The 15,125-nt window shown below is 43.4% G+C and overlaps 1 protein-coding gene across 7 annotated transcripts in view; it reads right to left on the reverse strand.

The window, feature by feature from the left end:
- GRIA3 (glutamate ionotropic receptor AMPA type subunit 3) overlaps nucleotides 1-15,125 on the reverse strand; it is a 221,850-nt gene that overhangs the window by 100,038 nt on the left and 106,687 nt on the right. For all 7 annotated transcript variants that reach the window (XR_007246017.1, XM_048514048.1, XM_048514049.1 and 4 more), the window contains exon 4: nucleotides 10,713-10,900. Coding sequence is in view for 6 of the 7 variants with exons in the window: in XM_048514048.1 (XP_048370005.1) it covers nucleotides 10,713-10,900 (188 nt within the window). In the remaining variant the exon portion in view is untranslated. The remainder of the gene's footprint in view (nucleotides 1-10,712; nucleotides 10,901-15,125) is intronic.

Consider the following 15,125-nt stretch of genomic DNA (forward strand, 5'->3'; position numbering starts at 1 on the left):
AACAGAGTTAATGATTTGAGGGTCCTTCAGTTCACCATTGATGTCAGGAGAACTACAATTCCCAAAATGCATTTGAAGAAAAGAAAGCAAAGGGATAAAGATGATTCACTCAGTAGAGCTGACCAATTTTGAGCTACAGTCTGCATTTTGGGGCTCCCTCTTGCCAATGAGGTCCCCAAAGTCTGACTTTGATGGAGCACTGGAAGGAAGTTTACTAGATGGTGCCCCCCCCCCCAACCCACTCACCAATCTTCTTTTTCCTTTTATGGTAAATGCAAAGAGTGTGTGAAAATGTATTCTGGTGAAGCCTTTTACATTAACATTTAAAGGTTTTGCTGCTTGAAAGAATAGGAGTGAAGATAGTAACCAACTGGCAAGCCAAACATAGTTGGACAACTCAGTCTGCCCTCCTAAGCCAGTGATGGCGAACCTTTTTGAGACCGAGTGCCCAAACTGCAACCCAAAACCCACTTATTTATTGCAAAGTGCCAACACGGCAATTTAACCTGAATACTGAGGTTTTAGTTTAGAAAAAAACTGTTGATTCCGAAACGTGCGTTACTCAGGAGTAAGCTTGGTGGTAGTCGGTGGCTTTGCTTTGAAGCAACTGTGCATCTCTTCCAACGGGTGAATCACAACCCCAGGAGGGTTTACTCAGAAGCAAGCCCCATTGCTAGCAACCGAGCTTACTCCCAGGTAAAACCGAGAGTAAAACCGAGCTTACTCCCGTCTGGCCCCATATGTCCCACGTCGGTCTCTGCGCTCGGCAGAGGCCAATCTACTGGAGATCCCCACCCCCTCTATGATGCGGCTGGCCTCCACTAGGGCCAGGGCTTTTACGGCCCTGGCCCCTGCCTGGTGGAATGCTCTTCCTCCAGCTGTCCGGGCCCTGCGGGACCTAAATGAATTCCTTAGGGCCTGTAAGACCGAGTTATTCCTCCGGGCTTTTGGGGAGGCTGGCTGCTGATAGGTGCCCATTAACAACTGAGATCTGCTGTTTCCCTCTCAGAGTTAGAGGAGTTAATGGTTGAACGCCATCTGTTTTAAATATTTATGGATTTGGAGCGCTGCATTTTAACTGGTATTAATTTTTAGCATTTTATCCTGTTTATCCATTTGCCTGTAATTATGTTGTAAACCGCCCTGAGCCCTTTGGGGGAGGGCGGTATAAAAGTGGAACAAATATAAATAAATAAATAAATAAAGGATTGCGCTTTTGTTCTTTGCATGAAAATCAGTGGGGTTTAACAGCACTTAACAGGGTTACCTACACTGCTTCCCCAAAACTTGGTCTTAGGTTTAATGCTAATAATCGAGCCCAGCGGCCCAGGCCAGCCTAGATGTGGGGGGGGGGCATGTGCCCACAGAGAGGGCACCTGAGTGCCACCTCTGGCACCCGTGCCATAGGTTCGCCACCACTGTCCTAAGCTATCGCACAGGATTCTCCAGAAAATACACCAAAATCAAACTATGTAAGTTTCTGGAGAGAGAGGCCCCTTCCGCACACGCAAAATAATGCGTTTTCAAACCACTTTCACAACTGTTTGCAAGTGGATTTTGCTATTCCGCACAGCTTCAAAGAGCACTGAAAGCAGTTTGAAAGTGCATCATTCTGCATGTGCGGAATGAGCCAGAGATTGTGGGTGAAATACAAATATGATAGACAAGATATATGAAGAGAGCTGACTGGAAAGCTCCAAGTGTCACATCAACGTCACTAAACCAACTTCACGGCTGAGTGGTGATTTGAACCCAGCTTCCCCAGTTCTTGGCTCCTGTGGACCAGAAATGTGGACAATGGAAGAAACACATGAACCAACTCAGTAAAGGAAAGAGGAACCTTGTTCTTTCTTGTCCAAAAACCATTTCTGAATAATAGAACTGTTAGAGACAAAACCTCTCTTTGCACAAGTCTATTCTTGGACTGTTTCTTTTTTATCTGATATTACTGTTTTTCCTGCTCTCCCCTGTACTTGGTTTAACTGAGTATTCTTTCTGAAGGAGTTGCCTTGGAAACTAATTAAGGAGTGACTCTGGTTGCCAGCGAAGTTTCCACCCCAATGCTTGAGTTGAGAGACAGATGCAGAAATTAAGGTAATGCCTGCATAAATATCAAAGTGCATGATCCTTTATTTAGAGATGAATAAAGACATAAATGTTGCGACTGCAATCCTCTCCTACAATGCAACCTTTTGAGGTCTTCAGATGAGTGGTTGCTATTGCTCAGAGTTTATTTACATTATATATACAACATAGGTGCATCAGAGGAAAAGCAGAAGTAGTCAAATACTCTTCCAACATGCCTGGACCAAGCTCAGTTTTGAGTTCTCTCTTCAAGGAGCATGATTATGAAATGTTGAAGTCATTGGTATTTCTGGGACCCAACTTTGACCACAAAGTAGGATATAAATAAGAAGAAGAGTTTGGATTTATATTCCCCCTTTCTCTCCTGTAAGGACACTCAAAGGGGCTTACAAACTCCTTACCCTTCCCCCCACAACAAACACCCTGTGAAGTAGGTGGGGCCGAGAGATCTCAGAAGAACTGTGACTAGCCCAAGGTCACTCAGCTGGCGTGTGTTGGAGTGCACAGGCTAATCTGAATTCCCCAGATAAGCCTCCATAGCTCAGGCAGCAGAGCAGGGAATCAAACCCGGTTCCTCCAGATTAGAGTGCACCTGCTCTTAACCACTATGCCACTGCTGCTCCTAAAGACATATCTAGAGACTTTTTGGTGGTGGCACCTCAGCTGAGACATCCTTGCCAAAGAGACACGCATCTCCTTTATGGAGATTTAGACCATGGGGATATTGTTGTTTCTTCCTTACCGGGCAGAATAATAAAATTTGGCAAATAAAACTTGATTTGATTTATTTAAAATATTTAGATACTGCCTCTCCACTGCCAGGCATGCAATCCAGTAAAACAGTATTTGGAAAGACAGACAAAACAATCCCATAAACAGCCAGCAACAATCTTTACAATCAAGCAAAAGTAGGAAAAAGGATCTGGCCACTGAGGCTACATGATAAGGATCAGAAGCTGAAATGCACGCAGATGAAGCAAAAAAATCATAATGATAACCAACGGGGAGAAACAATCAACCATATTCACTAAAAACATAATTATGGTTAATGGTTTATTGTGATTTTACGAGGATGTGTTCTTTGAAGCTGTGAGCTGCTCAGAAAGGTTAGCTATTGAATGTACTAAAATAAAATGAAAACAAAAATAGGCCAGGTGGTTAACATTTCTTTAAAATCCAGATAGCGTTAAACTAGCCAGGTGATAAAGCTACACTGTGTCAAGAATTTTAAAAACTGAGGCTGGGTACAAATTCCACAAAAATAGGTTGCTGGCGCAGCAAGGTGGGCTTTGAGCTGGCAGAAGTAAATGGGGAAAGATTAGCTTTTGAATCAAATTGCCCACCTACTCTCTTTCTCACTCTCCCAGCAATTCAGAGCATAATTTAGAGATCTCTTCACTGCTTGCAAAAAGTTACCAAGCCGAAATGACAATGCAGTATTCCTAAGACTTATGTTTACCTCCGCATGAAAGACCCATTTATAGCAGGGCAACTGTCTTTCAATGAGAGGGTCCTGGGCAGCCCAATCCTGGGGAGAGGGCGGCAAATGGGCTGATGGAGCTGGCACCGGGCTGCACCAGTGTGTTTGGTCTTGGCCACCCTGCCAATGTAAGTGGCACTTACACTGATGGGGTGGGCAAACTGAGAGGCGGGCGGGTGTCACAGACCTCAGTGGCACCCAACCTGGAAGACAGCCAGGCCTCCAGATCTGCACCAAAGTCTAGGAAGGAGCTGGCATGGCTGGGAGCATTCCAGGGGTGTTCCTGGGGGTGGAGATGATTTTTATCGGCTTCCACTGGGCTTTGGGGCTGGGAACAACCCTAGCATAGCCCTTGGACTAAGTCTTTTTTGGACTATGGAGTGCTTTCAGGCAGCCTAGAAATTTCTGGCATTTGCTGTCTCCCTGCACTGCTTGGAAACCCTCCGGCAGTGGCGCGGTAGCAGCGCCATCCCCAGCTGCCTGAGCCCTGTGGGTTGGAGTGTCAGTCTCTTTTGCTGGAGAGCTATCTTTCCTGGTTAGGGTTGCCAGCTCCAAGCTGGAAAATACCTGGAGATTTTTGGCGGGTGGAGCCTGAGTAGGGTGGGGCACAAGGAGAAGAGGGACTCTAATGAGGATATAATGGCATAGATTCCACCTTTGAAAGTGACCAGTTTCTTCAGGGGAATTGATCTCTGTCAAGTGGAGATGAGTTGCAGTAGAAGAAGATCCTTCAGCCACCATCTGAAGTCTGGCAACCGTGTTCCTGATTTATCCACATTATTCCTTATTTAGGCTGTGCCACTGAAAATGTACCTTAGAAAGCTGGAATTTCATCAGGTAAGATTTTGTTATCTGCCATGGCCTTTCATGGCCTAGCTGTAGGAATGGATAGATCTCACCACCCCTGAGAGATGGATCAAGACCCCCAGAACAAAACTCCATCCCCATCAGACAGGAAAAGCGTCATATCTGGGCAGGCAGTGGATTTGGATAACCAAGAGCCCTTTCAGACAGGACCTGTCCACCTCTAGAGCCCTTGCCTCATCCTCAAATAGCAGAAGTGGCAGATGTATGCAGGTGCCTGATCCAGATGTCAAAGCAGTTCTAGCATCCCAAATCCTACACCAACCCCCACTCAGGACATCAGTAAACTAGTGATGTATAAAGATGAGTGTTAGATTTGGACCAAGGAAATTTTTGTTCAAATTCACCATCAGCCACAAAGTTCACAGGATGGCCTGGAGCCACTCACACACTCTCAGCTCAAACTACCTTTCAGGATTGTTGAGAAGACAGAATGAAGAATAGAAGGGCCATATACACTGTTCAGAGGTCTTTGGAGGAAGCGTAAAACAAAAATTGGATAGGTAGACTGGGAGGGAAGGAGGGAAGAATGGAGGGGTAAACAGGCATAGACTCTTTTACTGAATCCTGATCTTTGATGGTTCCATGTGCCCCTAGTTCAGCTCTTTGTCTAGGGTGCCTGGACATTTGGCTAACTTTCTTGACAGTAATATTTCCATGGTTTCCAAACTCAAAAGTCAGCTCCAGTGCTGCTTAACCATCAGCCAGTATTGTTGTTGCTTTTTTTGATGTTGTTAAAACTTATCTGCCACTCTCCTCATCAAAACGAGCTGAGAGGGGTTTACAACATTCATTCATATAATGAAATAATTTAATAAAATCATGCAATGCTTATCAAACACAGTACCAATATTATGGTTCCCCAATTAAATGAATACTCAGTGAGGAAGGAAGGAAGGAAGGAAGGAAGGAAGGAAGGAAGGAAGGAAGGAAGGAAGGAAGCAAGCAAGCAAGCAAGCAAGCAAGCAAGCAAGCAAGCAAGCAAGCAAGCTAAGATGGACATTGTTGCTACCTTCAACCATAGGCCTGGTGGAAAATCTTGGCAACAATATTGCTAATTGTCAGTGCTAAAGTGGGAACACTCTGAGATTAGGAATGGTTAGTGTTACACATCCCAGAAGAAGGAGATCAGAGACTGGGCTAGGCAGGGCTTGTGGGGTGCAAAAACAGAGCGGGCAAGACAGGCAAATGAAAAGGGATTTCAGTCCAACTCTCCCTATTCCTAATCTAAACACTCATCTTTCATATCTACACTCCACTGGCTTACTGATGCAAATCCTCAGTGGAAAGGCACAATTTAAAAAATGTAATACATGGAATAAGATTTCAAACCATTCTGAAGACCTTGGGGCAATCACAGCCGTACAACTTAATGTTTTGCTCACCAAATGCTTTCACATAATCCTAAAGTCACATCTTGGTCTAATTGTTATGACTACATTAAAAAACAACAGAAACCTAATTTCCTTCCAATAAGAAGCAAAGGCTTTGTAGAATAAGCAAGCCCTTTGTAATGTTTCACTATTTTGATTTTGAATGCACTTCTTCCTTTTTATTTCCCCTTTCGGTGATTTGAGTCTAAACAGACACAAAAGCACTCTGGCTTGAAATAAGATGTGTTACCTTGGCAAAAACAAAGTCATCTTTCTGAACTGGGATTATTGACTCTTAAAGTACACAGCAAAATTCTAAGAGACTTCCAGGACAAGATTATTTTCTCCTTGTAAAACAATTTTAAAAAATCATTTTATACCAAAGAAAGGTTTTGGTGACAGGTGACAAGACTGGCTGAGAAAATAAGAGAAGGACAAAATAGCCACTTTGGAGAGTTGACTATGATATTACACTCTGCCAAGGTCCAAGGCTCCTCCCTTCCCTAAACCCCTCCCTCTCCAGCCCCGCCCCCAAATCCTCTAGGAATTTTCTAACTTAGAGCTGGCAGCCTACCTGCAGTATTAATTTTTTACATGCAGCAAGTATTTTCTTTAGAGATGCATTCAAAATGTGGATGCTGAAGTGGCACAATCCATTTTAACGCCCCAAGTTCAATTCCTGTCATCTCCAACGAAGAGCCACACACACTGGACATGTTTTCTTTAGAATGGGTTCAAGTTCCCCCAACCCAACTGGGTCTCTCTGCAGCAAAACAGTAGCTGTAGGGAGTGTCAGTTTTAAAATAATGGAGAGTCCAACTGGAATCAGAATGCGGACACAGCTGGAGAAACGGTTCCTGCCTCTTCTTCAGTAATTTTCTCTTGTTGAAATGGAACAGGGGGTATTTCCCCCCTGTTATTGCTGCTACATGTGCCCAAAATACTCCACATGGAGCAGCAAAAATAGGGAACCCACTGTTGTCATTTCGGTGCCAAAAATGGTGGCGGAAGGGAGCCGCTCACCCCGCAGTAGCATTCTGTGCACAGTTGGGCTCAGTTCTCTAACAATACAGCACATCACTTGTTAGCAGTCACTTACAAACACTGGACTCTTATATTTCTAAAATCTTCAGTTACCATACTATGTGCTGGGATATACAACTATGGTATGAGAGGTCAATTATTTGGCTGGTGATTAATATTTAATAAATCATTAGAATAAGGTTCTTAATTGACATTAAAGCCTCAATTTATTAAATATTTACATTCTCCAGTGGGGCTAAAAGATATACAGGCTGCCCAAAGTGCCTCTGCATGCGTTACTTGATCTCAGATTGCAAATGCCTTAGCAGTCCAGGTGCTCAGGAGCAGCAGCAGCAGAAGGCCATTGCTTTCATATCCTGCATGTGAGCTCCCAATGGCACCTGGTGGGCCACTGCGAGTAGCAGAGTGCTGGACTAGATGGACTCTGGTCTGATCCAGCAGGCTAGTTCTTATGTTCTTATGTTCTTATTGCTCTGTACTTGCGCAGCACTGCTTTGGTCAGCCTCCTCTGGTAATTTCCTATGTCGTTGCATCAGAGGAGCTTAAATAAGTCTGCCAAAAACACAAGAGAATTACTCTGCTGTTAAGAAAGTTGGCTGCCATTTTGTTTCTGTATGAATGCCTGCTCTGAGTATAATTCCAAAATATGTGTTGAAACACAGCTGAGATCCTACTCTAATGCTAAAAGTTAAACTTTTAAGACTTAAGTATGAAATGTACTTCCTGTCTGAATTTAGGAAAAAAGTTTGCCTCAGCTATCAGAAGTTTGAGGAACAATGCTCTGAATCCTCCAGAGGAAGTGTGAAGCATTAAACTGTATATTTCATTGATACTCCACCCCACCTCCTTTAGCTGGGTGCATTTTCTTCTAAAGGCAGTGGAAAAACGATCTTAAATATGCAAATCCAAAGTTATCCTCTCCCAAGGTACTGCATTATCAGTGAAGTACAGTTGGCTAAAAGGAGGACACACCCCTTCTCCGATGAGCATCCCTACTCCAGAGATCGAAAAAGCATTTATATTTCCCTAAGATTTTTTGTTAATTTACTTTATGAAGAGATAATGAGTTAAGCTGGAAAGAATGAAACAAAAGCTGGCAAAGGAAGCATATTTGAAAAGTAAATTGCTCAATGATAAACCTGAAGGATTATTCCCACCTGTGGCAAAAGATGTCAGCATTTATAGCCAAGAAACCTCAGGAGATCACTGTGCCTAAATGGATTCTAAGTGGGCTGGGAACTGGAACCACTCTTACAACCCTTACTTAGGTCTAGGGGTGTCACAGATAACCATCATTTTGGTTCCTGACCTGAGATCCACATACTCAGTAGCTCTATTCATGTTACAGTAGAAACATGTACATTCAGCATGTACCGGCATGCATCTGTTTGTAAGAAAGAGCCAATGTGTGGTCGCTTTACAAATGAAACCAAAGGCTAGTATCTGGATAAATGTGCAGTTTCAATCACACATTTGGCTGTACATGCACTGAATATAACATGAGAATCACTCACATATGGGAATATGTATAAAGTGAAACAAATGCACCCTGTACACAGATTGTATAACGTGTGGACAGAGCTAATATAATGGACATTGTTCCTACTAGGCAGCAGACCTGGAGTGTGATCCGTGGATCCAGAAGAAGAAGAATGGTGTTGACTTAACTACACAAGTTGTTGAGATAGTTGTGCCACACTGATTCAGATCCACAATCATTTTTAACACTGTCTGAATGGGGACCATAATGCGTAATTGCAATAATAACTGCACTGGTTGTGCAACCAAGTTTCAGATTTGCTATGGCCCATTATGCACAAGGTGTCTGCTGCACAGCAGGGGCGAATGTCCGTTGCAGCAAGATTTCTTGAACAGATGTAATTCCCCAAGCCAAGCTTTCAATTTCCATCCCCTCCCTGTGCCAAGTGACACCACTTTAAGCACAACTTTAATTTTCTTCCAGAGTGGGGGAGATTTGCCAGTAAGGACAGCTTGACCTCGAACATTTTCCCTCTGCCTCCACCAGCCCCTCCCACTCCCTTGCATCCCTGTGCATGCCTTTCCCCTTCCTCCTTTTCAGATTTGTTACTATTTCAATTTTTGGTCTGAAGGCAGTGTGTTATTTCAGTTGACTGTTCACGGTCAGTAAGCACCCTATGTATTAAACCTTAATCAACACCTTAATCACATGACCCATAACATTTCCCAGAATTTCCAGTCTGCTGATGTGGACTACATCCAGACTCTTAGCAATAATCTAGTAAAATTCTACAAAGGTTCGGCAGGAGGAGCGGGGGAGGTGACCATCAGCGTAAAAAGATCATGATGATTTACAGACTCTCCAGTGTGAATTAAACCAATAATATTCCAGGAACATTTATTGGCTTTTCTAAAGCAATTCATCTATAACCCAGTTCTCTTGCAATGCTCCTTCCAACCAAAAAGGCAGCAGGGCATGGCCTAAGGATTTCACTTGCTCAAGAAGATGCAACTCAAGGCTTGCTTGGAACAGAATGCTGTCAGAACCAATTCACATGTGTAACACTTCTTCCAGTTCGTTTATGGCAGAAAACTGGGTTACCATCAATCAACAGAGGAAAGGTTTCTTTGAAGAACATGTTAATGCTTCAAGAAATGTAGGGCCTGCAATTTTAAACATTTGTCCCAGGCAGGTAAGCCTGTGGAAGTCAGTGAGAGTTCTTAGGAAACACACATTCAACAATCCAGGTTGCTGTTGTGCCTTCACAGGGGGACGTGTCTTTTTAAAAAAATTACTTCCCATTGATGCATAGCTATGCAGGCATGTACAAATGAACCCCCACAGCCATGCTCATGTCTCATGATATGACTATCTGCACCTGCATAACTATGCAGACATAAGTCGTGAATTTTTTTTTTAAAAAAAGGGAAATGGAGGCAAATAAAGCACCTCCTGCCTGGCCGTTCACTCATAAGGGACTGAAACCCAGGATTTTTGAAAAGACTAGCTAGTAGCACAATTCTCAAAAAAACCCCCCAGTTTAGGGGAAATAAGACAGGGCAGCCTCATTTTAGGGGTAGGATTTGTACAAAGTTGTCCCCCCAAAACGTTTTTTTAACCGTCCTACATCAGTGTTTATCGATCCGTGTGGAACGGGCCTTAGAGCAACAGACATTTTGAAACCATATTCATTCAGAGAAATACATCCCAAATAAAGATGACAGTAAAGATGAGACACACCATAATCATGAAGCACCAGGCTGGTCTTAGAGACAGATTTCTCTACCAAGCTGTACTTTCCTCTGCCGTCTCAAGACAGGGAATACTTTTGAACAGCCCATGAGACAGAACCTCTATGCCCGCAGGGGAACCCATTAGGAAACAGCTGCTTCTACTATACTCCTTGGAAGCTTCATATATTTTTGGAACCTCCCAAAGTCTGGCCATGGCTTAGTGGCCATGGCTTATTTTACAGCTATTTTACTCTATCTTTAAAAAAATCCAAAAGGTTCAGCAAGTTTGGAAATCCCTAGCCTAAACTATGGACTGTATGACAACCTCCAACTAGTCTTAGTTTGTATGCAAATCTCAATTTCTTTTCTGCCTCTCAGTAGGGAGGGCAACCTTGCTATAATGCCACCACTGTAGCCAGTTAACTGCAAATCACGCTGCTACTCAGTAAACTGTTGCTTCTGCATGATGCAACAAACCATAGTTAGCAAGAACTGTGATTTGTTTTTGTTTTTTTAAAAGCTACAACCCGTTTGAAGTCCTGATTGGGCACAATCTGAATTTAGATGTCACAACTAACCAGGGTTTGGCTTATCATGGTGTCTGAATGCAGCCAATATATGTGTCACAGAAAGCAAGTCCAAGTGCCACGTACCTGCTCCAAAATGGTATTTATTCTTTCTACTTCACAGTCTATCAAGTATCTTTTCTCCTGTCGTTTGTCCATTTCCTCAATGATTGCCTTAAACTCTTGAACATCCTTTATACTTCCCACAGATCGAGCTGTCACTTGCCAGTTATTTTGCACGGCGAATTCCATAATTGCCTGGAGAATGGCAAATCCTGTAGACAGGGGAGGGAAGAGGAAAACAGGTTGACTTAGTGCGGAAAATCTTCCATCTGGCCTGGAAACAGCTGCAGCGTTTATTACCCAGGAAAATGCATAATCAGTAGCCATTCTGTGGCCATAAATTTCACCACAATGGAAATTCAGTTCTCATTTCTGTCCTGATAACAGTAACCTTCTTGATTTAACAGAGTTACTCGTACACAGAGACTGAGCATATAATATTCAATAGGCATTGAAAGTCCCACACCTTCTGTTATAATGAACGAGATATGTAGATCTATATACATACATCCCAATCAAATTATGCAGCCACATAACAACACTTTACCATATATGAGCAATTATAGTCAAATTAAAAGCAGAAAGAATTTTAAAAAGTCATGTGTCTTTAAAGTTATAAGATGCACATTGGACAGGAAAATACCAACCCCAAAACATTTTTCTTCTCACTATTTTAAGAGAACCATATTGCACTGCTCATATATTATTCTTTTTTTTTTGCTGTACATACCAATTATTATTATTTACTAAACAGTATTCTTTCTAAATGAAACAGTCTCTCTTTGGAGAATCTCGTGGCTTTCCTAATATTTGTATTGCATTGTAAACGGCTGTTTTAATGGTTTTTTTTATTTAAAAAATGCATGAAAACGTAACTCAGTTGGGATATGCCTCTAAATCTCATTCTACTGCCAATTCTCCTGCTCAAATGGAAAAATTCTGGGGAGGAAAAGATAGCAGCCAGGGATCATGCTCAATTGGTTGAAGGAAAGTTCCACCCTCTTCCCATTGAGATCTGTTGCCAACGTTTTCTTTTGACTGTTTCCGAGGAGGAGCAATTGTGATAGATGAGAATACCAGACAAAAAAAAAGAGTTCATTTAAACAAATCATATATTCTGTTCTTCCCCTCCCCCTCCAAAGCGGGGGGGGGGGAGTTGCCAACTCTGGCTTGGGAGATTCCTAAAGATTCATGATCAGGTCACAGGAAGGAGCTAAGTGGTGATATTATGCTATAGATGTGCCCCCTGAAATTGTCGTTTCTTTCAGGGGAAATAGTCTCTGAAGTCTGGAGATCTCTAATTTCAAGACAAATTGAGGCCTTACCCGGAGGTTGGCAACCCTAGGCCCAGGGTGGCTTATAAAACTCAATTCAGTGGGGCAGCTATGTTAGCCTACTGTAGCAAAACCAAACATAAGTCTGGTGGCACTTTAAAGAATGATATTTATTCCAGAACGGGCTTTTCTGAGCCAGAGTTCACAACAAAAAGAAAATGATTTCCTTTCTTCTCATCGTATATGATGAGGTGAGCTCTGAATGATGAAATTTCATACTGGAATAAACATTGTTAGCCATTAAGGTGCCACTGAAATCCTGTTTTGTTTTAGAAAAGTCTATGTCCAGCATATAACAAGCACATTGAAAAATCAAAATCAGCTACAATTCTAACCGACATCCAACCACATACAAATAAAACCACTTCCACTTATCCTATTCTATAAAAGGCTAGCTGCGGTGGTGATGACTTACTTCCAGCCAATCGCCACACACAAATCACTTCCAACCAGTGGTGGGATCCAAAATTTTTAGTAACAGGTTCCCATGGTGGTGGGATTCAAACTGTGGCGTAGTGCCAATGAGGCTGGACGGGGCATGACGGGGGCATGACTGGGCATTCCAGGGGCGGGGCATTCCTGGGCGGGGCTGTGGCAAGGACACAGCCATTGCGCTGGTCCTTGGGTGGGAAACGAATGCATGCAGGTGCAGGCTGCCACACACGCCAGTGCACCTCCTGCTAGACTGCTTCAAGTTCTGCGCGCTACTGCTGAGGGGAGGGGTGTAACTAAGACAAAAATCACGTGGCAAAATCACCAATTAGTAACCCCATCTCGGCACACACAAATAATTAGTAACCTACTCTCGGGAACCTGTGAGAACCTGCTGGATCCCACCTTTGGTTCCAACTAATCACCATGCACTCACGGCTTAGAGACATGGCTTACACAAAATGGGTAAAAAACACACACAAACGAAACAACAGAATGTGGTGGCCACGCAGTCTCTCATGCGCTTGCCCTTCTTCCCCACTGCTGAATAATTTCAGTCTCTGTACCGTCTGCGGCTGCCTGAGAAGGAGCAGATGCAAGTGTCAGCTGCTCCCCGTGGGAGGGTTGTGACTGCTGGCAGCTGCAACTATGCCATTAACTGCTGTGTTGTGAAACAAGCATCTGGAAAGAGGAACGGATGTCCAGGAAGAGCAGAAGAAGGAGGATGCTGGGGACATGGGGTTGAGAGGGAAGGAAAGACAGGAGGGGGTCACCCCCTCGATGACCACCATCAACCCGTGGGTGCCATCCCGGAAGAGGAGGATGAGAAGGGAGATGCAGGGCCAATGGGGGAGAAAAGGCAGAGGTTGGCCCCTTCAGTGGGAGCTGTTAACCCACCACTAGTTTTCTAGAATTCACTGTATTTGTTCATACAACCAGCTTTACTGCTAGTAATAATAATAACCTTTATTGACATGATGCGGCTGGCCTCCACTCGGGCCAGGGCCTTTTCAGCCCTGGCCCCTGCCTGGTGGAACACTCTCCCTCCAGCTGTCCAGGCCCTGCGGGATCTTGGTGAATTCTGCAGGGCCTGCAAGACTGAGTTGTTCCGCCGGGCCTTTGGAGTGTCCAGCCGCTGATTGGGTGCCCCTTTCTATTCCTCCGGTTGGAGTTTCCCTTGCCATCTATGGGACCCACTTTTTCGTTCTGCTTCCCCCCTCTTTGGGAGGGTTTTAATTGGGTTTCATTGCGTGACGCCGTCTTTGTTCATTTTATCGCTGTGTTTTAATTCTAATTTAATGGGGTTTGTTTGTATGGGTTGTAAGATGTGATTGTGTTGTGCATCGCCCAGAGCCCTTCGGGGGTTGGGCGGTATATAAAACCCATAAATAAATAGATAAATAGATAAATAAATAAATAAATGGTACAATGATAGACTCATATTAAATTTAAATAAATAAATATAATTATGATTAATATCAAAATTAAGGTTATATGTTGTGGGTTATATCATGTTACATATATCAGTAAAAGAAGGTGACTTGAGAGACTTCATTTTTACATTTCCAGTTGTTGGTCCCTGCATTGCAACTTCAAAACATTAATCAACTGAGGCCCTCTAAAAAAACTGCCATAGTCGACCATCTAAAACTCAACAGAGAGAGGATGCCCACTTCACCTTTGCTAGAAGGCTGTTCCATAGAGATGGAGCCACAATGCAAAATGTTTGCATCTATCCCAATGCTATGGTCACCATTCTATATGAGGAGATGATGAACCACTACTGTAAGGAGGACATACAGCTAACCATATTTGGGGGGAGCTGATTGACATTTGCCTGACCTGAATGGCCTATGCAAGCTGAATCTTCTGAAGTCTTGAAAGCTAAACAGTCAGTCCTGGTTAGTACTTGGAAGGGAAGCCACCTAGGAAGTTGAGGGCTGCTATGCAGAGGCAGGTAATGGCAAACCACATCTCTTTGCCTCTTGTCTTGAAAATCCTACAGGGTCATCGCAAATCGGCTGTGACTTGAGGACATTTTTCACCATCAAATGATGTTCTTGCTTTGGTGCCTTGTTCTGAACTACCTTGAAGTCTCCTTTGGTGTGACATATGTTTCAAGTAAATGTGAAGAAGATCCTTTCTGGGTTGCATGGAGGGCATTGCTGAAGTAAGCCTTTTAAAATTCTTTTCACCTACTTGCTTTACTGATTACCAACACATTGAACCTGACAGTCTGGTTCAGACGTATAAGAGCAGATTCTCCTCCTCACATCCTCTGTCTAACATGGGTCCAAACTATAAATGTTCTGTAGAGTGGGGTTCCCTGCAGCCTCACAGCAGCTGTGGGGAGTAACTATAAAGTGCCAGATCCTTTACTCTATAGCATAGGTGTCAAACTCGCGGCCCTCCATACGTTATGGACTACAGTTCCCATCATCCCCTGCCAACATCATGCTGGCAGGGGACGATGGGAACTGCAGTCCATAACATCTGGAGGGCCGCGAGTTTGACACCTGTGCTCTATAGTGTCTGGATTTGATGTTTCAGCAGTACGTAGGCTCTGTAATTAACATGAAGCTAAAGTTCCTCTGTACATAAGAGCTTGTTTTTTGTATTTTTCTCCCCTTTTACAATTTTACAATTTGATGGTTTTATACTAGACACCCAC

The sequence above is a fragment of the Sphaerodactylus townsendi genome, linkage group LG13 (assembly GCF_021028975.2).
Source record: "Sphaerodactylus townsendi isolate TG3544 linkage group LG13, MPM_Stown_v2.3, whole genome shotgun sequence".
NCBI classification, from domain to species: domain Eukaryota; kingdom Metazoa; phylum Chordata; class Lepidosauria; order Squamata; family Sphaerodactylidae; genus Sphaerodactylus; species Sphaerodactylus townsendi.